The sequence below is a fragment of the Megalops cyprinoides genome, chromosome 8 (assembly GCF_013368585.1).
Source record: "Megalops cyprinoides isolate fMegCyp1 chromosome 8, fMegCyp1.pri, whole genome shotgun sequence".
Taxonomy (NCBI): Eukaryota; Metazoa; Chordata; class Actinopteri; order Elopiformes; family Megalopidae; genus Megalops; species Megalops cyprinoides.
In genome coordinates this window covers 37,839,720-37,863,638 of record NC_050590.1, presented here as the reverse complement: position 1 = coordinate 37,863,638, position 23,919 = coordinate 37,839,720, and the positions used below count along the sequence as shown (strand labels likewise).

General features: G+C 41.7%; 1 protein-coding gene across 4 annotated transcripts in view; it reads right to left on the bottom strand.

Moving 5' to 3' along the window:
• Positions 1 to 23,919, bottom strand: part of eps8l2 (EPS8 like 2) — a 66,255-nt gene that overhangs the window by 1,418 nt on the left and 40,918 nt on the right. For all 4 annotated transcript variants that reach the window (XM_036535428.1, XM_036535427.1, XM_036535430.1 and 1 more), the window contains 17 exons: positions 16,105 to 16,169; positions 14,605 to 14,766; positions 14,007 to 14,156; positions 12,780 to 12,859; positions 10,962 to 11,071; positions 10,596 to 10,672; positions 10,240 to 10,366; positions 9,795 to 9,883; positions 9,175 to 9,249; positions 8,713 to 8,861; positions 7,545 to 7,707; positions 7,271 to 7,305; positions 6,590 to 6,692; positions 6,109 to 6,240; positions 5,836 to 5,920; positions 5,203 to 5,386; positions 3,693 to 3,825 (listed from right to left, as the gene is read on the bottom strand). In XM_036535428.1, coding sequence (XP_036391321.1) covers positions 3,693 to 3,825; positions 5,203 to 5,386; positions 5,836 to 5,920; positions 6,109 to 6,240; positions 6,590 to 6,692; positions 7,271 to 7,305; positions 7,545 to 7,707; positions 8,713 to 8,861; positions 9,175 to 9,249; positions 9,795 to 9,883; positions 10,240 to 10,366; positions 10,596 to 10,672; positions 10,962 to 11,071; positions 12,780 to 12,859; positions 14,007 to 14,156; positions 14,605 to 14,766; positions 16,105 to 16,169 — 1,919 coding nt within the window. The remainder of the gene's footprint in view (positions 1 to 3,692; positions 3,826 to 5,202; positions 5,387 to 5,835; positions 5,921 to 6,108; positions 6,241 to 6,589; positions 6,693 to 7,270; positions 7,306 to 7,544; positions 7,708 to 8,712; positions 8,862 to 9,174; positions 9,250 to 9,794; positions 9,884 to 10,239; positions 10,367 to 10,595; positions 10,673 to 10,961; positions 11,072 to 12,779; positions 12,860 to 14,006; positions 14,157 to 14,604; positions 14,767 to 16,104; positions 16,170 to 23,919) is intronic.

Here is a 23,919-nt window from a genome sequence, read left to right as displayed (position 1 = left end):
AAGGACTTAGAGTAAGGTTAATAATTCAAACATCATTCTGCCTGTGAACTAGAGTGCATCCAGCACTGTGTTAAGCCTGGTCTTGAACACTCTAATGGTTGGCCGAAAGAAAAAAAATGGTTCAGTGTCAAATTTTCTTTTAATTTATTTTCTATGTTCTTTTGTTCTCCTGTAGAACTCATATTGACACAGATTCTGTTATTCACTTCAAAAAGCCCTTTTAAAATAAAATTTAAAAACTTCGATAAAATCCACCCTGAATCTCCCTTTATTAAAAGTAAAGGGATTAAGTGTCTTGAGACCAGGGCCGGCCCAACACATAAGCGAACTAAGCGGCTTCTTAGGGCCCCCATGGCCACCAGGGGGCCCCCAAAAGCGCTTGAAATGTCCCAGAAGAGATCTTGAATTTTTTTTTTTTGTGATATATTATATTTAGGGTTGTCAAAATGACACGTTAATTTCGATTAATCAATTATAGAAAAAATAATGCGTCAAAAAACCAACGCAGATTAATCGCACTCTATGATGCCCCTTGACCCTATACGTCTTTGTGCATTTAAGCAATATCACAGGAGAGGGAGTGCTGTTATACTGAATATCAGCACGGCCGTGATTCGGTCGTAGGTACGAGGCTGCAACCCGAGTGCTGAAGATAATCACAGACGTGCTGATATTCAGCATAACAGCACTACCTCAAGTGTGATATTATTTTTATGCAACAGTTCTACAAACAAGGCTGATTATCAAGTAACGATAATTTGAGACAACAAATTATGTTTTTTGTCATTTATTCGACTCCGCCGGCAAAAATAATTCCTTCAGTATTACATTTACACGTTGTCAAGCAACACGTAAAGTTTCTTGACTACAGGTTAGTTAGCTAGCTAGCAAGCTTCCTGCTTTTTATCATACACGAAAATGTTAGCTAGCTACTTTCTTTCATACCCGACAGCAGGCTTGTCAGCTACTTTTTATCATACACATAAAGGCTAGCTATACGGTAGGCAAGCAAGCCATTATATACTAGGGATGTGCATCTCCATCACTGAGGCAGATGCGATACACATCTTGATGCATTGCCAACAATCCGATACATTAAAGATACATATGAAGCAACTACTAATGCGGTAAGATATGATTCACCCCTACTGCGATGCAGTGCGATTCGACACGATTTGATTCAACACAATACAATTAAACGGGATACGATGCGATGCAAAAGAATATGATGCTATGCAATTCAATACGGAACAGATAGTTTAATTTTATTTCTTTGGTTCCTCTTAAGCAGACAGCAAATCATAAATTAACTAAAAAAGCCCCATTTTTACTTCACATATTTGTTTCATGCTGCCTGTGTACTCTATAGCGGCACGACATATTTTGCAAATTGCATGCGTCTTGTCAAATTGTCCGTCTCTTATGAAAAATCCGAAGTGTTGCCAAACATTTGATTTGTAGCACTTTGGTGGAACGTACAGCTCTTCCTCCTCCACGATGATCTGCGACTCGCCCGGACACGCCTCCACCGAGAGACTTCACAAGAATTGGCCACTGACAGCAGTGGAGACAAGAAAGCGCGCTTGAGAAACAGTTTAGAGAGGAGGAATCAATCTAAATATATAATTATTGGTCACATTTCTACAGTATATAATATAGGCATAGGACCTCTACTAATAATTATATATAAATAAATTGGATTTTTCCGATGCAAAGATATTAGAAACGATGCATTCATCGAGTTGATCCCAAATTGTATCCGGTGCATACTTTTTTAATTGGGGCAAGTGTAGCAGGGGCAATGTGATTCCCTGAATTTCCCCTCTCACGGTGATTTTTTTTTTCTCAAGGATTGTTACATATTGTATCTTTTTCCTGACACTGGGCGTGGTTTTCCCACGCTGGCACCATAAATGACAAGGTTACCCTTACTCTGCCTCTTTTGCGACTTATCAGAGGCAGAGGTACGTGTGTCATTGTGCTGTTTTGTTGTTTTAATAAATCAACCATTAAATTGTTGTCTATTGTCATGGGGAAATTTTCAGCAGTGAATGTCAGGATGTTGTGCGTAATATGCGCGAGTTTTAAAGTTTTCAGCTGCATATTGAGTTTGCCATGCTGCAGCTAGCTAGCGCAGCTGCAGGTATCAGGGATATTACTATACAGTTCCGTTGCATAGCCTACTAGTGGATGCGACTGTGGATGCTAGTATTTTAAAGTGTGGTTACCTGTGTGTTGGCAGGAGTGTGACGCGCCTGGCGTGCCTGATTTTGTTTTCTTCCCTGTGTTTTGTCAGGTATGCCATGCTTTGTGTTTTCCCTATATTCTGTTTATTTTGTGTAAATTGTTTGCACTCGTTTTGTGCTCTCTTTTGCGACTTATCAGAGGCAGAGGAGTGTGACGCGCCTGGCTCGCTCCGTGCCTGATTTTGTTTTCTTCCCTGTGTTTTGTCAGAAATAAAATTCTTAAAATCAGGTCCTTTGTGGCGTCCCTGTTCCACACACAACACAACGCGGAGTGCCACGGAGAGGGGAGACGACCCCCGTAACACAAGCACATCGTGAACTTTTATGCCGGTGCACCAATGCAAAACGGTGAATCTTACCATCCCTATTATATACTATATATACCCACCACATATTATTGTTAGTCTATGTCGCCTAACTAATTTTAGTTTAGTTTTTTTGGCATCTAAAATATGATACATTGACAATCATTACAATGTCAAGGATAAAATGAGAAACTTATGGACTTATTTCCATCATTGTTCTTGCTGAAACATTTATGATTTTTTTATTTCCTCAATTCATTAGGTCATATTTTTGATTGTTATGGCCATTATTGCATATGAACAGTGAAAAAATGTTCTGAATGTATGGGAAATAAAAGAGATGTTGACCTTTAAAGGTTATACCGTATGTTATCATTGATGCAGTCATCTACCAAAATCCATTTGAATTTAAATATTTTTAAATGCTTCTAATGGCAAATATTGATATATGTGATTAATTTAATTAATCACAAAGCATGTAGTTAATTAGATTACATTTTTTAATCACTTGACAGCCATAATTATATTATGTCAATGGTAATCATACAAAAATGCAATATTATGTTAACAATAGTCAATAGTATTGGCGGCGCTGAGGCAGTGGGGGGCCCCATAAAGGCTTGGGCCGGCCCTGTTTGAGACTCTCTTGTACATTTGACTGTGGGAGATAGACTTGTTGCCCCTCTGTTGTTTTTCAAGAATCTCTCCTTCATTTTTATGAAGTGGTGCCCAGAACACAGTACATTAAATTCTGAAAAATTGTGAAAAAGGCATTATAACAAAAATAATACAAAAATAAATATAAATACACAGCAGCAATCAAAAGTTTGGACACACCTGAATAAGACTGTGTGAAACATGCATTCAAGGACATTTTTGATCTAAAGACTTGTGGTTAAATGCTTTTAATTTGTTCCTTAGACAAATATAAATGGTGAAGTTGTTTAATACGTTTTTGATCACTACATAATTCCATTTGTGTTATTTCATAGTTTTCATGTTATTCTAAAACATGGAAAATAGTAAAAACAAAGAAAAACCATAGGTTTTGATTGTTTGTGTATATGTCTGTGTGTGTGTGTGTGTGTGTGTGTGTGTGTGTGTGTGTGTGCGTGCATGTGTTTGTGTTACAGACACACACCTCCAGCTGAGCTTTCTGCACGGTGATCTGGCTGTACACACGGGAGCCTTCGTCTCCACACACAGCCTTCAGCTCCTCCTTATTGAGGGAGAAGAGCTGTGCTCCAGTCAGGATGCCCAGGCAGTCTGTGGTCCTGAGGAGAGACAGAACAACATGGACACACACACACACACACACACACACACACACACACACACACACATATACTGCATTGCAAACTACAAACTTAAAAGCCTTGATTTAATTTTTGTATATACTGCTGTATGCTATGAAGTGATATATATTATTACACAGCAAAATCATTTAATTGATGTGGTGCATCTCACTAATGGAGTAAAGACAGTAACGCCTCATAGACCTTTATAGATATTAGGGGTGGAGCCGAATCCAAATACAAATATTCCGCAAAGCACAAACAGTGGGTTTTTACGAATATTTATTTCGTACAAATATTTAAAAATTATTTGTTTTCGTGAAGACAAAAACATGTCAAATAGATGGTGTTCCTCATAACTGTGAGTGCAGTTAGGGTTATTTGTTTTTCAGTTGAATTATATTTAAAGTCAGTGGTGGCTAGTGAGGCTGAAACACTACCTTTAAATCCATCATTACTTTCAACCTGTTCCCCTTTATCCTCCTTGATTAACAATAAAACAAATAATTTACAGAATAATTGACACCAATCGCGTAAATAGAGTAAATGATTATGCTCGCGAAACAGCGCAGATTGTCTGTAGTTTGTGTGCTTGGGAAAGCTACAACGTGAGATTGTTTAATTAACAAGGGTGGCAATTTGAATAATTCAGTGGCAAGTAATCCATAAGTTTCTCTTAAATGTTCCACATTATAGCTTTCTTGTGTTACGAAATTCAAATTACAAAATGGAGCTAAATTTAGTTGGGTCGATTTAAATTACTGAGAATAAACTTTTAGGTTAGGTTGAGTGCAATGAACAATAACGTTTACTAACACAGACCTCACAAAAGCTGTGATGTGTCATGAGCATTTAACGTAATTTAAATCGATAAATGCCATCTTTGTTAATTAAACAGTCTCACGTTGTAGCTTTCGCAAGCACACAAACTGCAGACGATCTGCACTGTTTCGCGAGCATGATCATTTACTCTACGCGATTGGTGTCAATTATTCTGTAAATTATTTGTTTTATTGTTAATCAAGGAGGATAAAGGGGAGCAGGTTGAAAGTAATGATAGATTTAAAGGTAGTGTTTCAGCTTGTGCTTTGCCGAATACCGTATTCGGATTCGGCTCCTAATAGATATACATATGCAAATATAAATATGCCGTCATGAGAATATCATGAAGAAATATTCATTATCTCATGATTCTCATGTGAACCCAACAGTCCCTATGTAACCTAATTCACATAGTCTAATAAGTTTGATTTTTGCAACAGAAGCTAAACCATTTGGTAAGAGGCTTAAGATGGCTCATTTGGGGGTACACATGTTCAGTTCAAGGCTGAGGCTGGCTCATTTTGGTGTACTCACGGTTTGGAGAAGCCCTTAGCGTTGAGCCAGCTGGTGACCTGCTGTGGGGTAGAGTCATAGCTGAGTGGTATGGTAGTGCTGGCCGGCCGCTCCACCCTAAAGTTACGCCCCGGGGGCTGGCTCTTACTGGTGGTGATCCTCTTCAACAATTCATCATTCACCTCATCCATCTGATGTGTCCGGGCTGAGGAGAGGGGAGAAGAGGAAGAGACAGAACCTTCACATTGTGGTTATTATTATCATTGTTATTGTTAGTTGTGGTATTGTTACTGCTACTACTACCACTATTATTATTATTATTATTATACTGGCAATGCTGTTAAATCTCAGAAATCAACTGGCTGATTTCTGGTTCTTATTTCTTATGTTCATATTCACTGTTTATGCTTTGGCAATATACATTTTGTATATCATGCCATTAATACATTAGAACTGAATTGAGAGACAGAGGGATAATTAAATTGAATGATATATTTAAAAAACAATTTGGCCATACTTAAGCAGTGACATATAAGGCATTGTGGATAAGCATTTGAGTGTGAATCACACTGATGTTCAGAGGGACAGAGTGGACAGAAGCTGAAGAGGTATGACAGCAGTAAGAACTCTCTCTAATGAAAGTAATGTACTCACAATCTCTAGGTGAACGAGTTGTCTCAAAGCTGTCGCCCCGTCCCAAAGAGCCAGAAGGGGAGGCACCTTTGAAAGACTGCCCAGGCTGGGGGGTAGAGGGAGGGGTCGGGGGGGGGGGGGGGGTTATTTATTTAGAAATCATTGTTTATAAACCCTGTGGGAAGGACAGGTTCTGCTACCCAGTCATTTAATTGTTACATTGTTATATTTCATTGTTATAAAGATGTGCATGTGTGTGTGTGTGTGTGTGTGTGTTTATGTGTGTGTACATACCTGGCTGTAGAGGGGCTCTGGGAGGCCGTGGGGTTCCTCCAGCTTGACTACATCCAGGATGTTGTAGGGCACATAGCCTGACTGCCCACTACGATTCCGCAGCTTCCACCACTGCTTATCATCCTCAATCACCTGCAGCGAGCAGCACACTCACAAAGTCTCTATCACCTGCACTGGTGATAGTTTGCAAACACTTATGAAATGGAGATATCACTGAAACTTGTGTAACTCTATTGGTGCTGATGTCTGTTTTGCCAATAATTTGCAATTCACATTTAAAATATAATAGCAATTATTTGAAAATACATTTGTACCACTGACTGCAATATTAGGGACTAAGCGGTTTACAGAGTCAGACCACAACTCTTGCATTTGTATATCTGGATATAATATGCTATATGAAAAAGAGCAAATTAACTGCAGTAGTTCTTTCTCACTGGCCCTTTGAACCTGTAAACTGCAGCCCCACCCACTGACCTACCTCCAGCACCTCATCCTGAAGCACAGATAGTTCATTAGCATTGCGGGCCACAAAGTGATATCGGATCTTGGCATATTTTCGTGGAGATGTGCTGTCGTAAGTTCTTGGATGGAACAAAATTATATTAGAAGTTTAAGAAGAACAGGCCATTCAGCCCAGATGGGCTTGTCATTCTGCCTATAGAGTGTATCTAGCACTGTGTCAAACCTGGTCTCAAATACTGTAAGGCTCTATGCTTCCACTAGAAATACTGGTAATCAAATCCTGTTCTGTGTTTTCATGCAGGAGTACAGGAGTGGTGGGGTCTAACAAATATAGTCCTCCGATACAGACACACACCAACTGTGACTAATTTTCACACTGCAAGTCATCCATCAAACTACAGTGAGCTGAGAACCAACTTGAGGATGGGCGTGGCTTCACCGACATCATCAGAGGAACCTGCAGCTTCCTTAGTGCATAACTTACAGCAGAAAATTTGTTCCACAGCTATGGGCCCCAAATCATTGATTGGCTGATGACATGGCTGGGACTGAACCCAGGCTACAGAGCTAAGCATGTGCTCAAAGCAAATGCCTTAATCACTCAATTATTAATCAATTGATACTTTATTAATTATAATATACTATTAATGAATCAATACCCTATAAGCCATAGTGTGGATTATGAGTCTCTGCTCACCCATTGGATGGTCTGTAGGAGTGAGGGGAGAAAAACTGAAAGAGACAGAGAAAAAACTGTGAGCAGCACTGCAGCGGTGTGGAGCTGCAGTGAGTAGAAATGCGTCATTGATAAGGTCTGTACTGTATAGCAGTGTACATAGCAAAAAAAGATTCCAAAAATGCCCAGTGGTTTTAATCAGCCAGATGTAAAACTAGATGCCTGAAAAGTTAACAGATCAATTTAGAGTGAATTGTGGGCAAAATCAATATGAGGGTTTGGCCCTCACCCTCACCTCATCAGACTTTTTTCTAAAGTCAGGGTGGGAGACAGGGAGGGAGGGTCCAGAACCCTCTATCTCCCATGGTGATGATCGGAAGACTTCAGCAGGTGGCTCCCAACCATTGCAGAACTTGGGGATGTAGAGTGGGCCACACTGGTCTCTGGGCCAGTCCGCCCTGATTGAGAAAAATTGTTACTGTTATTGCCACATTGGCATTACACTTTTTACCACTTTCCGCCACCACTTTATTACTTTAACTGTTACACCTATTTCCTTCAGATTCTACCTCAGCGACATGAGAACAGTCTGTCCACTCCTCATCACTATCCAACCCATTGCAGCGCTCTGCTGGATGGGTTCTTGCGGCTCCCTGCTGGACTTCTGCAGCTCCCTGTTGGACTACTGCAGTTTCCTTACTGGACCACTGCGGCTCCCTACTAGATAACTGTAGCTCCCTGTTGGACTACTGTAGCTCCCTACTGGACTTCTGCAGCTCTCTGCTGCTTGGGCTCTTAATTCCAGGGTCCTGGTGCTAGCCTACAGCTCCTCCCTACCTACAATCCCGTATCAGACCCCACATACCACCATAAGATTTGTTATCTGCAACTTCTGGCTTGAGATTTCTACGATTTCTACTTGCCAAGGCCACGCTTTCCCAACTCTTTTCCTCACTGTCCCCATTGAGCTACTTGCAAGTACAAGAACTGCAGAATTGCTTCTGCTATCTCTATGTCTCTGAAGCCCATCTTATCAGAATAAATCTTAGCTCTCAGAACCAGCTAAGCATATCCAGTACTTAGCACACACCTGGAACCTGGAAACCTATCTGGAGTAATGTGATGCTGAAGTCATTGCTAATGTGATCTATTATGTAGTTCTTCTGGATCACGTTTAGTCATTGTATCTGTGATATGATGGGGTTGTGTTTGACTTTCAATTATTTTATGCCCTTTGTATACCATTATTGGCAGTATGCCTGTCTCTAAGCACCATCAGTGGAATGTTCTCCCAAAATACATGATTAGGAAAAATAATAGAATAAATACAGGCCCACATCTGTCCCACATAAAGGTAAATGCATACAGAACACACACCTTCATACACAGGACTACACAGAGAGGGTCCACACACATATATGTGACACACATTTCATGCACAAAGGTGCTCTATTCAGCCTTACCTAGGCCTGGTCCAGCCATCTCCCAGCAGCTCAAAGATAGTCATCTCTTTGGGGGACAAGTGACCCCTCAAGAAGTCCACAGCATCCCTGGACAGGTGAGGGGAGATGACGGAGCGAGGCACCTCGGGACTACCACAGCTCTGCAGGATCTGTGGTAAATGCAGAGGGAGAGCAAGTCAGTCAACCAGCCAGCCAGCCAGCAGTCATTCAGTCACTCAGTCACAGTTAATCTCAGTGCAACTCAGTCAGGTAATGTGTCTGTCAGTCCGTCCATGCACCAGTGAATCAGTGTGGGTCATTCAGCATGTCAGCCAGTCATTGTGTCAGTCTGTCCATTTATCACAAAGCACATCTCTCCCTAAGAATAAGTCACTAAGTCAGTCAGGTCATGAGTGAATCATGAGTTCACTAGACAATCACAAAGTTATTGAGTTAGTCACAATATCCATCTCAGTGCCTCACCAACTCCAGAGGTCCAAACAAGAAATGAATAAGCTCAGAGGCACTGGGGTTCTGGATGTGCTTCTTCAGTTTGGCCTGCAGGGGGCAGACAGAGAGCAGGTCAGCAAATGAATGAAATGGTATGAAGCAAACTGAGTGATTGAAAAAAGTGCTACAAATAATGAATATGTGTGTGTGTAACAGACTGTGTTATACTAGCGTGATAATATAGAATATGGGAGTTCTCATAAGGTGCTTTCAGACATGAAGCCAAATAATAGGGCAAATAATTACAAAATCTTGGGTATAAATATCGTTTTGCTCCTTGAAAATGACAAAAAGAAGTCCTCCTGCTACTCATGCACAATTCACACTGCCAGAAAATTTCAGTAACTTTTTAATTGTTTTGACATCCCCATTTTTCAAAGAGAGATGGTTCCCAGTCAATTGCAAAACTAATTTACAAAGCTCATACCAGCTATACTTTCATTTACCTGAAAATAAGAAGAGCTTATGATCTACTTGACAGGAAAATGAACAAATGCAGATATGTATTAGGCTCTGCTGGCTCTGCTTAATCACAACCTCCAATTTGGAGGTTGTGATTAAGTGTGTCATGGACTGGAAGAGAAGGGACTAACCAGCAGGTTGAAGGCCAGCTTTATCTTCTGCAGGCTGTCAGTGAAGTCGGCCTCACTGGGAGGCTTAGCGCGAAGGGTTAGCATCCCCTCTGCCAACGACAAGACCATAGTGTTAACATTCATTGACCACACACAGACAGGAACAGAACCAAACAGACACAACATTAACACCAGCACAGTGACCAAGCACAGACCAGAGCAGAGTTGAATTCGCACACTTGTGGCATCAATGATGAACCATAGTCACGCCAAGTTGTATTAGTTGCATAAATGAGCAATAGTAAGCAAGAGTGAGAGCATGATTAAAATGATTAAGCAGAAGATGAGACAAGCTAGCTGGGAGCATCTACTGTTCTTCTGGAGTAGTGCCTCCAGCATAGTGAGAGGGGCAATAGTGTTGGGGGGGCGGAGCAGACTGAGCTGAAGGGGGCATGGTTCCACTCACCTGCTGGCCCCTTCTTCTTATTCTTCTTGCTCTTGTTGCGCTGGTTGAGCTGGGCAAAGGCCTCCGCTGCCTTCTGCAACCGAGCCACGAAGATCTCAATATCGTCCAGAGCACAGTTGAGGATTTGCTAAGGGGAAAAGATATCAGTCTCAGTAGGTCATGTGATCTGAACTCTGTGTTTCTCAGCACCTGGTTGTAGTAGCAGCACACTAACACGAGGAACCAGTGACAGGGGTGTGAGGCTTCACGAACCCTACCAGTGAACCAGTGATGTGAGCATCACTTACAGTGTATTTTCATGGAGACCAACACCTTGGTTGATTGGAGTCAGTGACTGACAGCGCATGGGGACTCACCACGTCCTTCTCTATGCGCTGGGCCAGCTTCTCATGGGTGTCCTGGTCCTGTGGCACAGAGCCCCGCCTCTCAATGTCTGGCACATAATACAAACACAATTAGGGAGAGTCAATGTCTCTCTCTTACACACATACACACACACACACACACACACACACACAGTTAACAATATTGGCAACGTAATACACACTCGCACATTGCTAACTACACTAGCATGCTAAATGTCCCTCCCACACACACAAAAATATATGCATTCACTGTGTGTTTTTGCCTCGGTATATGTATGTAAATATTTGTGTGCATTTGTGTGTATTTGTGAGTGAGTGTGCATGTGTGTGTGTGTGTTTGTGTGTGTATGATGTTACCTTGCATATTTTTGGCAGCCACTCTCCCCTTCCCTGCTGGATCGGGGCCTTTGGGGGTCGATGGGGGGATTATGGTCTCACGATGTCTTTTCATCTTTTCCTGATTCACCCTGAAAAGGAGAAACACAGGAGGTATATGTCAGCTGGGAGCAGAACCAGTTCAGCACACGTCCAGGGTAGACATAGAAACTCTCCGATATGATGCAATGATGCTGGAGAAAAAGCTTCTACCTTTGTGTATGAGAGTGTTGTGCATCTTTAATGTACCAGTCCCTATCCTTGGCCAGAAAAGCAATTTGAGTAAATTAAATCCTGTCTGTTCTCACATAAAGGACAGGAAGTAAGCTAGCTAACCTTCCCTCTCTGGGTGCAGAGTGGAGCTGATTTAGTTAGGAGTGGCTAGCTAAAACAATGGCATTGGGGAGACTGTTCTTAAATAATGGCTAATTAATTGGTTTTCTATCTTGTAATATGAGTTCAAATACTAAAGTAAGAGAATAATTCATTCATGTCCATTCCTAGTTAAACAGTTAACAAGTTCAGGTATATAATGACATGTACTAGGATTGATTTAGAATGAAAACTAAAAAAACAGAGTTCTACTAAGACTCTTTTATTTGTCCTGTTTTGACATGCAGCAAACTGTAAATTGTAGCTCACTTGATAATCAACTAATTCTGTTTGTGAATGTCCAGCATCCAATAGCCTGAGCAACATTTAGCTCACAAAAGCAGTCAGCTAGATATCGATAATTTAATGAGAGAGAGAAACTCTCTCACTCAGTCTTATAAGGAAAACAGCCTCTTCAGCTCATCCAGAATGCAGCTGCCCGACTGATCTTCAACCTCCCCAAATTCTCCCATGTTACTCCCCTGCTGAAATCCCTCCACTGGCTTCCTGTCACTGCCAGGATCAGATTCAAGACCCTGACCCTCGCCTCCTCTGCAATCAACAGGACAGCCCCTGCCTACTTCCAAGAACTCATCCAGCCCTACACACCAGCCTGACCCCTGCGCTCAGCAGCAACTGGACGCCTCGCTCCCTGCATGGTCAAGGCAGGAGGTGCTCGTTCTGCCAGACATCGGCGTTTCACCTACATCGCTCCCCAGTGTTGGAACGAACTCCCTGTCTCGCTACGGACAGCTTCTTCACCCCATTCCTTCAGACGGGGCCTGAAGACGCACCTCTTCAGACTCTACCTGGACTGACCCAGCACACAATTGCTGCCCCCCCACCCATCAGTGCTGTCGTAAATTGCTGTGCTTTTTAAATTGTGCTTTTTAAATTGTTTCTTGTTGCCGCCTTTACCCTGACGCTCATTGCGCCGTTTGAAAACAATAAAATGTGTGCTCTGTGGTTTGTGTTCGAGTGAATTTTTGAAAACAAATCATGTTATAGCATATCAGGAATGCTGTTATAGCTCTGTTTCTATGACATTATTAACATGACCTTCTTAAAAGTTTCAACAAAATAATATACGCATACTGTGGGCCATTTTCCATTTTAGATTTTGTGCATGTTTTACAATATAATACAGATGTTCCAAAACAGCATTACATAGAAAAACAGACTCGTTTAATGGTATTGATCATTTATATTTTTGCTTCCGTTCCAGCAGTGAAAACCTATAGTAGGTGCCTGAATCATGAGGAAAAGGAAGGAGTGATGAGCAGGAGAGACAGTGTACATAGGCTCTGCTGAGTTTTTCTGGTGTGTGAGTCAGGTCAGTGTGTGAGTTCCACTGATGTGTGTGACATGCATGTGAGCTCTCCTAGTGTGTGAGACAGGTGTGTATGAGAGAGGGAGAAGGGTGCATACTTCAGGGTCTGTGGGCGCAATTTCTTGCCATGTTTGTTATCACCCAGGGCACTGTCGATATCTGCATGGACCATTTCAGCCTGCCAGGGAGGGAGAAGGAGAGAGGGAAATCAGCCTATATGCAGGCCTTTTAAAGGCACAGACTCAGACACTCATCACGCTTCATTTTATAATATTTGATGGCTATAATTAAAATCTGGTCATCATGTTGGCATATCAGTAGTTTGACCTTCATCAGGGCGCAATAAAGGATCTCCACTTATTGTGTAAATATACTGGAGACTGGAGATCATTTCATGTCAATCTGAAGAGTGCTTAAGGGATGCTAAAGTGACAATAAACATGATGACCTTAGAAACAATGAAGGTCATTTAAGGTTAATCACATTCAGGTTTATGATGGTAGACAATCAATCCAGGAGCAAATCCAGACAATTCTTTAAAATAGTGAGAAGAGAATGAGAAAGTCACAGTCGTGCTGTTCCAATGGATAAATCATCAATCTGAAAAACAGTACAGCACATAACTTGTAGAAGCGATGGATGCTATTCAATGAATAAATATACTTTGGTCCAGACAAAGTTGTTTATCCCAGCTAAGTATTCTCCTTTCCAGGAGATCATTACCCTGAAAGATACAACAGTGTCAGCCTCCCAGACTGTCAAGAGCCTTGGCGTGACACCTGACAGTGCACCTAAGTACAACCATATAGCAGCAGTTAGTAGAGCGTGCATACTCTTCCTACACAATATCAGGAGAATCCGCCCCTTCCTTACCACCTACACTACTCTACACCTGGTTCAAGCCATGGTCCTCTCTTGTCTGGACTGCTGTAACTCCCTCCTCTCTGACCTTTGTGCATGTGCAATCAAACATCTGCAGCTCATTCAGAATGTTGCTGCTTGGTTGGTCCACAATGTCCCCAAATTCTCTCATGTTTCACCCATCCTTTTCACCCTCAACCAGCTACTGGCGATGACTCACATCCAAAATGCTGGTGCTGATGGTCTATCACATAGTGTGGGAATAGCCTAGCCCTCGACTGATCATCAGGCCCTGCACGGAAGCCAGGCAACAGGAGTATATGGTTTATAGCTTGGGTTGTGGTTATTTTTAAAATCAGTGTTAAGGGTATGTTTATGGTCATGGTTAAGGTATAGTTAAAGGTACAGTTATGGTTATGGTTGTGGATGTGGCAAGACGATGAGTATTTCCGCCTTGCCCTCACCTCCACCTCATCACAGTGGAAGAAGTGGATATCTGGACGGTGCTGCTCGCTGTCCTGGCACACCAACAGGAGCACAGAGGGGTAGCGAGTCTGATTCAGCACTGTCTGTGTCAGGTGCACTGTGGACAGAGGGAAGTTCTCTAGCTCCTCCTAAGAGAGGGAGAGAGAGGGACAGAGAGAGAGAGACATATAGTCTGTTTTACAGACATTTTCACATACATTTCCACAGTTACAGCCTAATTTTTATTTGGAAACTACTGTAATTATTAAAATTAGAAATTTAAATTACATATGTTTGTAATTCTTCATCATTGAATTATTGTTACCAGTTACATTTTTGTATACTGCTTTAGCAATACAAATGTGTACATTTGTCATGCCAGTAAAGCACACTGAATTGAACTGAACTGAATTGAATTGAATTGAATTGAGAGAGGGTGAGAGGGAGAGAGAAGGGGAGAGGGACTGAGGAAGACAGAGAAGAAGGGACGGAGAGCAAAGGTGGGGCTGTTTGGGCTATTTTGGGTGCAGGGGTGTGGTAGAAAGGCTGGTGTCTATGACGGAGGAATGTGGTGGCTGTGGTGGAGGTAGGTCATACCAGTGTTTCACAGTCCAACAGCCTCACAGCCTCAGCTGTCACCTGAAGCAGCATCTCTTGGGTCCAGATCTTATCCTTGGAGTCAAGCAGGATCAATTTCTTTATGGCGTCCTCCACCGTGGCAATGGAGTCTGACTTATCCATCATAAATGTGGAGAGATGCTGGAAGGAAACAGAGAGATGTAACAGCTTAAGAAAAAAAATATAAAGAATTAGACACACTTACAGTCTATTCTGTTCTTACAGTATATATAATTGATGAGAATAGCTGTCTATTATTTTGAATCGGTATTTAATCCTTATACATGTTCATTGTTTTAGATTTATATCTGTTAAATGTCTCCTATAAAATCTAATGGTCATTACATTAGTTATACTGTAAGTACATTAACATAACTTTTTTTTTTACCTTTGTGGAGGATCTTATCCAGAACGACTTACATAGCTTACAATTTTTATATTGCCCATGTCTTCAAGTATTTACTGGGGCATTTTCACTTAAGTACCTTGCCCAGGGGTACAACAGTAGCAACTCACCAAGGAAGTGAACCAGCGACCTTTAGATTACAAGGCCTCCTCCACAGCACTCTGCCACAGTGCTGCCATTACGTTCAGCAAGGTCGTCTGTAATGACTGATGCTTATCACATCTGCAACTCAACCCTTACCCTGCTCAGCGTCAGCAACATTCTATTCTCCCTACATGCTTAATAACCCCACACAGCTGCCAGGCACACCACACTGACATAACGCATTTTTACCAATGCCACTACTTAGCCACAAAGGCACAAGGACAGAAAGGCTCTCTTATCTGCCCAGTGACACTGCTTTGGATAGAGGCTGCGCCTCTAGTTGTTGGGCACAGTGCCCGGAACTAGAGTCAAAGTCTACATCTGAAATGTTCTGAGGCAAAATCCAGGACATAAAACCAATGAGATCACAAAGCAGGTCAATTTGCCAAGAATGGCCCTCATGTTTCTCCAGAGAATAAAAACAGGAGATTCTACGTACAGAAAGGAGAGGGATTTCCACACCAGTGTATGTATCAGGGTGGGAATGCATGTGATTGAACCCCTCCATATTTCTGATAATAACAACTGACATAAAATCACACAAAATATATCCAACAGTCTGCACTGTTCAATAGCTTCCTGTGGCTGCAGGAGAAAAGGTAGCTTTTTAGCACACATGTTCCCCACATTTGATAAATGTGGCTTTCCCAAGTGGCCTGATTTACTTTTTTACAACTCAGTGTCAATAAATGAAGCACAATTAAAAATTAACCCAAAGGCCAGGTTTTGGCTGAGACTGACTGCAGAGAATGTTGTATACTGCTTTATTCTTTTGTATTAACCAGTTAGAGTAAAGACTGAAACTGAAGGAAAATTAAACTCAAAAAAATGATCCAAAACAAAGAAAAGACGGCATGGATTCTAAAGGAGAGAGGGGGAGTTGAGAAGAAAGCAAAACTGGGAGAGAGAAAGAGAGAGCTGGGTCTTACCTCAACGTGATATTGTGATGTTTCCTGCATGATGATGTTAGAGTTGGAATATTTCTTTCGTTGTTCTGTGTGGTAAAGGAAATTATATGAGTAGCTGAGCAACAAACACACACACACACACCTGAGTGTGTGTCCACATAAACACACATACACACACAAACATGGTACGCACACACATACACACACACACACACACACACACAAGCTGAAACTGGAAGGTCTGGTACGAAAACATGAAAAAGTTATACTAACTTGATTCCCACATGTTGCTTTCCCTGTCTGATGTAGTTCAGCACAATGAAGAGGAGATACGAGAGTGACAGACTTGAGGGAAGGAGCAATAAGGAAATGCAGAGGCCTGGACTTGGTGGAGCTGCCACACACACACAGATAAAACTCTACCACACATACAGTGAATGCACACCCACAACCACACACATACTCACTCTCTCTCTCTCTCTCTCTCTCTCTCTCACACACACACACACACACACACACACACACAGATAAAACCCTATCACATGCATGTACACAAACACACACTTGCACACACACACAAAACCCCACACATGTACTTCACACACACACACACACACACAAGTATCTCAATCTTCCAAACTGTTGTACTGTGCTGTACCTAACCTGTTCACTGCCAGGCCAACAGATCCCACTGCACAGCAGTGAGGAAACACACACACAACAACCATGCAAAGCCATGACTGCCTTTTGTATTCTTTAATACAATCTTCTGAGACAAAGCACATCACCCAAGGCTTCAGTTCTGTCTCACATCTGCCCCATTAAAGGAACATTTTCACTACACTCAGTTTCACAACAGCCACATCTCTCTGTCCACCTACTCATATCACATGGGTTAAAGGTCTGTTGATAAATACTCTTGCAATGCAGCCAGGATTTCCCTGCTGTGGCCATCATAATGCATTCGGTTCTGTGTACTGCAGTGTGCTCTAAGGCATAGCAGACACCTTGGATTAAATGTCAATCACTTTCCCAGTGTTCAACTTTTCAGTCACAGCTCCTGGATTTATCACACAATGAAGTAATCACAATTACTTTTCCTGTGGTAAAAATGTCAGTCACTATTCCTGGTTTTACAATAATCACTACAGCTGGGTTAGTCTTCCTGTCTTCCAAGGTTTTTACCCCAGAATTCCTTAAGTTACGTCCCCCAGCTCTACAAAGTCTGTTTAAAGATGCGGATGCAATATTAGAATCCCATAGCAATTGCCAAAAGCTTAACTCCAACCTGAGATAGAACCATTAATTACTGCAACTATTATTTATAATAGTATATATTTATTCCTGGTCACACTGATTTGGACCTGTATGCTGTGGGTTATTATGGCAATTGTAAGGGTGGCAAAGGGAATCCATTTTCTTACAAATTCACACAAGACAGTGCATATTTCTTAATAAACTGCGTGCAAGGAGAGCAACCATCTATGATGAGGACCAGATGGAGGAGAACTGCATTTGACAGATTCTAACAGTAAAATACCACATACTACATACAAACTGCAACTAAACCTCTGCTTAATACCTCGTACCTCATAAAGGCAGATGTTTGTTCTGATCACAAAACTGCAGGAAAAAAATCATTGCTTACAGGAATACTTTCCATGACCAAATGAATAAATAAGAGGCTTATTTTAATGGAGCGTCAGGAATTGAGTGTCTCCAATGCAGGTTGAGTTAAACCAGCACTGGAGACGGAAGCCAGGTCTTAGAGTTCACCTGGCAGAAGATCAGGCTCTCTGGTTACGAGCAGCACATACAAGTCGCTAACGCTGGACACAGATAAGCAGCAATTAAGCTGGGATTCACCTCAGGAAGTGACATCACTATGGGGGTCCCACTGCATGGGAGATGTGGTGAAGGAGCAGTCAGGCAGCCATGGTTGGCATGTCCCTGCTGATCTATACTTGTTTTTTATTCTTAACACTCAAAGTCCTTTTAGACTAATACTTTAGGCTTGCTTCTTGTTGCTGATGTGTTCACAGTACATTGATTAGAAATTTCGTAAGTGTCATATGTTGTAATGATCCTTTCTAAAGTTATTCTTTACTTTCTTATTCATTACTAGCACTTTGACATGTTTATTATTATTGTTATTATTGTAATAATAGTTATCGTTATTATTAAGGTAATGACCAAATATACATATTACAGAGTGATTTTCCTCCTCAGAACCAAGGGCATACCTTTTTTACATGCCAGTCTTATATTCCAAACCTAGGCTGTGATATTCACAGAACACTCTATAAAAATATAGGACAGAAACATGGCACAATTTATGTACAACCCTATGAGTCAACCACATAGCATTAGTACTAATAGGGGGTGTGATACATTCAACCACAAAGTTGCGCAACAAGTTATTCACCAGTCAACAATCCAGGGTTGCTTCTTTCTTGGGTGACAACAGCCCTCTCTCTCTCACACACACCAGAGCTCCAGACTAACTTTTCCACTGGTAGCACTGGTGCTATCAACTTCAGAGACAGTTCTGTGGAACGGCACGGCGTTTGATCCGGAGACAAGCGAAGTGTATTAGAATACAAAGTGATGTCGCTACAGCCAACCAGAGCCAAAAGGCGCCTCTTGACGTTAACAGTCTGCGGAACACGGGGTTCCCCTTGACCATATATGGACCTCACTTCCGAAGTTTGAACCCTACGGAGCCAATTAGGTAACGAGGTTCAGGAGAGACCCAATTAGCAATGCATAGCTCAATCCTCTGGGAGTTGACTAACAGTATTAATCAATGATCTTGCATGCTGATAAATAGTTGTCTTAATTTGCATACCCCAGTTTTGTATTGATTGATGTGAAGATTCACAGTGACTCGAGACTTGATATTTGCAAAATATTTTAATCTGAACATTACATTTCCCTCGTACCGCAACCACGGGTACTGCGTTAGCCAATGTGGTTTAAAGTAGTACTTTTTCTTCATACGTACGTCACACCGGTGTGATTAGCCGTTTAGCATGTGCGCTAAAATTGGTGCAATTAGAACTCGGGATTGGAAAAATTCTAACTAGTTCTAGCTTTGAGGAAAAAGCGATTTAACATTAAAAAATATAGCAAATGCAGTGGTGAAAACTATGAGAAGCTTAATAGCGCTAATGAAAACATAACGAACCATGTAACGTAACAGGCGCGCTATATAGCATAAAATAACACTCATATTTTAACATTAAACATTCAAATAAAAATAACAAAAACATTCAAATAATTTACATGCGAAAGGGTTAAAATAATCAGCTATAGACCGCTTCATCTTTAGAACACGCTAACAACTAAATGGAATGTTTCGCGCATTTGGATGATGAAAGTGCAGGCAGGGAGAGACCGACTGAGCCAGTGAAGAAGAAATAGTAGGCTACTACCTTCAACTACAATGGGTAACGCAGTACTCGTGCTGGAGGGTAATCAAAACAGCCTTATGATCATCATGCACTCGCATGAATGCGTCCACGTTAAATTTTAACTCACACACTCTCAAAAAATGGTTGCAGTCTGGAGCCCTGCACACACACATGGCTGGCCTGGCCATTAGCGACGTTACGTTCGCAACCGATCCAAGTTTTTTGAACGGCTCTTTAATACGAACGAAGGGATCCGAGTCGTACTTGAGAGCCGTTCATTTTATCGTTGCGCCCAAATTTCACTGCATGCTCTAAGTTCAGTTAGTGTAGCATTATACGATGTGATTAGTTCTCAGATAAACATAGTAATCCCCGCCCCCTAAAAGAACCATGAGCCATTCTTTTGAACGGCTCTAAGGAACGGAGCCATGAGATCCGGCTCCCTTCAAAGAGCCGTTATTCCCATCACTATTGGCCATTTTTTTTGTCTGACCGGCCCATAAAACAGGTAGATTGGCCCATTGGTTTTTTTTCTTAATTGACACTGGGCTGGCCCAATCACATCTTTAAACACCTCCCCCTTTGGGCTCAGTGCCGGCTTCATTAAACAGCGAATCTGCCAAAAAAAAGTAAAAATGGGTAAGACAAAACGCAAGGGAGACGTGGAGAAATTGCGGGCCAAAAAAAAAAAAAAATACAGGCCCTTCAGGTAGATGCTACAAAATGTGCTAAAATTGACAAGTTTGCTGCAGGACCTTCTTCAGCACCCGTGGCCGATGATGGTGGTGGTAGGCACAGTGAGGAGGATGAGCAGAGGGAGAGAGATGAGGGCAAGAGTGGAGGGAGTGTACAACTTGTGGTAAGGTGCTTACCGTAAGCAGAAGCTAACAATGGGCTGGCTGCCCGGCTCAACAATATGTCATGAGAGATGATGATGATGATTAGCATTAGGCTATGCTACTCTGGAGTCCAGGAACCCATTAAAATCCCCTTGATCAAATTGAGCAAAAAAGCGCTAGAGGTGAACAAACTAGCTGGTGTTTGCTACGTTATGATGACAAAATTACAATAAAACAAATTCTGCACGCTTTGCTCTACTTCAATTTAGCTAGCTTTTGTGAATGCAGGTGTACTTTGCTAGCTAGCTAGGTAGTTATAACGTCAATGTTACCGTGTAGGGAGGTCACAGTGGCTAGCTAACAAATTGTGCACATTGGCTGAGACAATTAGTAAACATTTGCTAGTGGCTAGCAAGCTAGCTCTTTTATGTTTTCCCTGGTGAGCTAAATCATCTTTTAATGTGGCTCTGATACGTTGTCTTATTGAAAGAACGTCATTATTTTGTTAACCACCATTCATCAACATTAACAGTGAGGCAGCTGGCAGCGTTTTTTTTTTTTTGTTTTGTTCATTTATTTATTAGGCTATAGGGTGAACCGTGCTCTTCTGGGACCTGAAGAAATGTTTTTGGGAGCCAGCTTTTGTGTGGGTGTTGATGGACAATATAGAGAAATTAAATTGAAACATCCATGCATTTATTTATTAAACAACTATTTGTCCATTACATGTATTGTATTGTCATGTCAATGCAGCTTTTCTTCACTTCTTTATCAGGGAATCAAATAATTCTGGACCTGATTGTATCATTATGTTAAAACCTCACCCAATTGTCTCTCCTCATGTCTCCTTGAGCCAGGTTGAGCTACCATCCCCAAAGGAGGAGAGTGTCAGTGAGAGAGAGGAGATAAAGGAGTAGGAGGACATTCTATCTGGAAGATACTGATCATCTGATCAATTATCATATCTACTCTCTCTCACACATACACAGGATGCCTTCACTTGTTTTTTTAAGGATTCATCCAAGGAGTTCACAGACATCCCTTTGACTTAGTGAGTTTACAATTTATTCAACGCTACTTTGTCTGGAAAACACCGATCATCTGATCAATCATTTATCATGTCTACTTTCTCTCTCTCTATCTCCCTACACACACAGGATGCCATTGCTTGTTTTAGGATTCATTGCTGTAGAGTATACAGTTTTGCAACGCCATTTTTTGAAGGTATTTATCATGTTTCCTCTCTCTTAATCTTCCTTGATTCCCTCTTACTCATTACTCGGCTTTAGTGTTTTTAAGGACTGGCACGGTTGGTATACATATTCAGGGGAACGTGAAGATGGGTGGCATGTGTGATTGATTGTGGTGGGCTGGTCTGGGCCAAAATGCCAAGACCGATTTTTTTGTCCCAGTCCAGCCCTGCGCACACACACACTCACAGAGATGAGAGAGAGAGAGAGAGAGAGCGAGAGAGACAGAGGGAGGGAGGGAGAGAGAGAGAGACTGCCTTTGATATTCCATTTATCAATCGCATGTTTATCTAGCAACCTTTTTATTCAGGTGAGTAGTCTGCAGGTAAGGGTTACCAGTAATCGACTGCTTGCTCCTGTCACCTGCAGGAGAGTCTCTTATATCAGATCTCCCTACTTATTTCCACTACAAAACAAGAAACATCTTCTTTTAACTGATGTGCAAGTGTCCATTCCCACAACTTCTTTGAAACTTCATAAAAAGCATGCCTGCTTTCTACTTTGAATGTAAAGGCAACAGTCCTTCTCCAATGGCATTTCCCACTTTATTTCAATTAAGGACACAAGAGTGTATCTTTACATCTTTTCTGTGCATTAACTAAGGAGTTAACTCACATCAAGAGCAGATAACACAGCTTATAATTTTTGCATGTTATGCAGTTATACAGCTGGATGTTTCCTGAGACAATTCAGGTTAGGTACTTTGTCTGAGAACAGTGCTATTAACAGTGTCATCTGTGCTATTCAAAAGTTCAAAATATTCTACATATAAATAAACGCTGAATGGTGATAGTAATTAGTTTAACATGCAAATAATGAAAACCCATGGAGGCAAAACATCTCCTCATCACCCTATTCTTGATTGATCCAGTTCTCCTCCTTCCTCTCTCACAGGTCTCTCTGTATGTTGTACTTTTCTGAATGTCTTCTGTTCTCTCTCCCTCTCTGTCTCTTCCCCATGCATGACTACACAGTCACCCACACCTCTGATTCCTGCTGTCCTCCACCCCTCCCCCCGGCAGAAACTCAATACTCCCTTCTCTCCCTTGCCCTCTCTTTATGTTCTGTCACTCCGTTGCTGCCCATTTGCTTTTATCTCTGTCCTCTCCAAAAAGGAAATGTGCAGATACTTTCCTGTTTCCTTCACTCACTCCATCCCTCCCCCCTCCTCCTCCCTGTCTCCTAAGCTGCTGCTGGGTGAAACACAAGAGCAGGTGTCTTTGTGCAAGTTGAGCCTGCACCATGCCTTATTAATGTGTGACATTAATGCCGATCAATTCGCGGCCCCCATGACAGCATGTACTGAGAGCCACTTAAGAGGCAGATCAGCAGATTGGACTGAGATGGTTGGTCACCAGGCCATGCTTGGTGAAGCCCTGCTCACCTGAGCCACTGCACTATAAAACACCCTGCAATGCTAACCACTGTACTAGAAAATACCCTGCTGTGCCAAGTCTCTAATAACGACTGCACTTGAAAACATCCTTTAATGCCTAATCTTTATTAACCTGTAAAATACCCTGTAATGCCAGGTTTCTAGTAAACACTCCCCTTTAAAATACCCTCTACTGCAATCTGCAATCTACCTCACTATTAATCACTGTTACACAAAGTCTCTATTCAACACTGCACTTTAAAACACCCTGGTACACTAACCATTGTGCTTTAAACACCCTGTTGTGTCACTATTAATTACTGAACATTAAAAAAAACACCCTTGCTAATGCTAAGTCTCAATTAAAGACTGCAACACCCTGCAATGCTAACCACTGAACTTGAAAACTCCCATGCTCATATTCAGCAGAAATTAATGTCTATAAATTAAGGCATGAAGGTGAAGGTTGCCAACTCAATAAACAGGAGGAAATCATAAACAGGGAAAGGAGACAGATGGGGTGGAGGAGGGATGCCATGAACAGTAGATGCATAAAGGAAGTGGTGAGTGGGATTTTTATAGTCGTGGATGGGACCCGTTTGTCTTGCTCTGGTTAATTACAAAGAGCTGTCTGAAAATTACCCTTATGAATTTTCACAACTTCAATTAACCCAGCAGGACAAGGAGGCAAGATTTTACCTCTGGCACAGATATTCTTTCTCACTCCATATATACCTGCAAAATGTTTAGGGTTTAAAAATATCAGATTATATCTCTGGGGTTTTTTTATATTAATTTGGGGATTTCAGTTATGATCACAAATTCACTGACTGTCTCCTCATGAGGTGCAGTGAGCTCAACCCTTCCTCTTTAAACTAGAAGGGTTTTGGTTTACTCCTTTATTGTTCTGCCTTCAGCCAGACTCGCTGGTATCTTCATTGTGGTTAATTACCTTATTT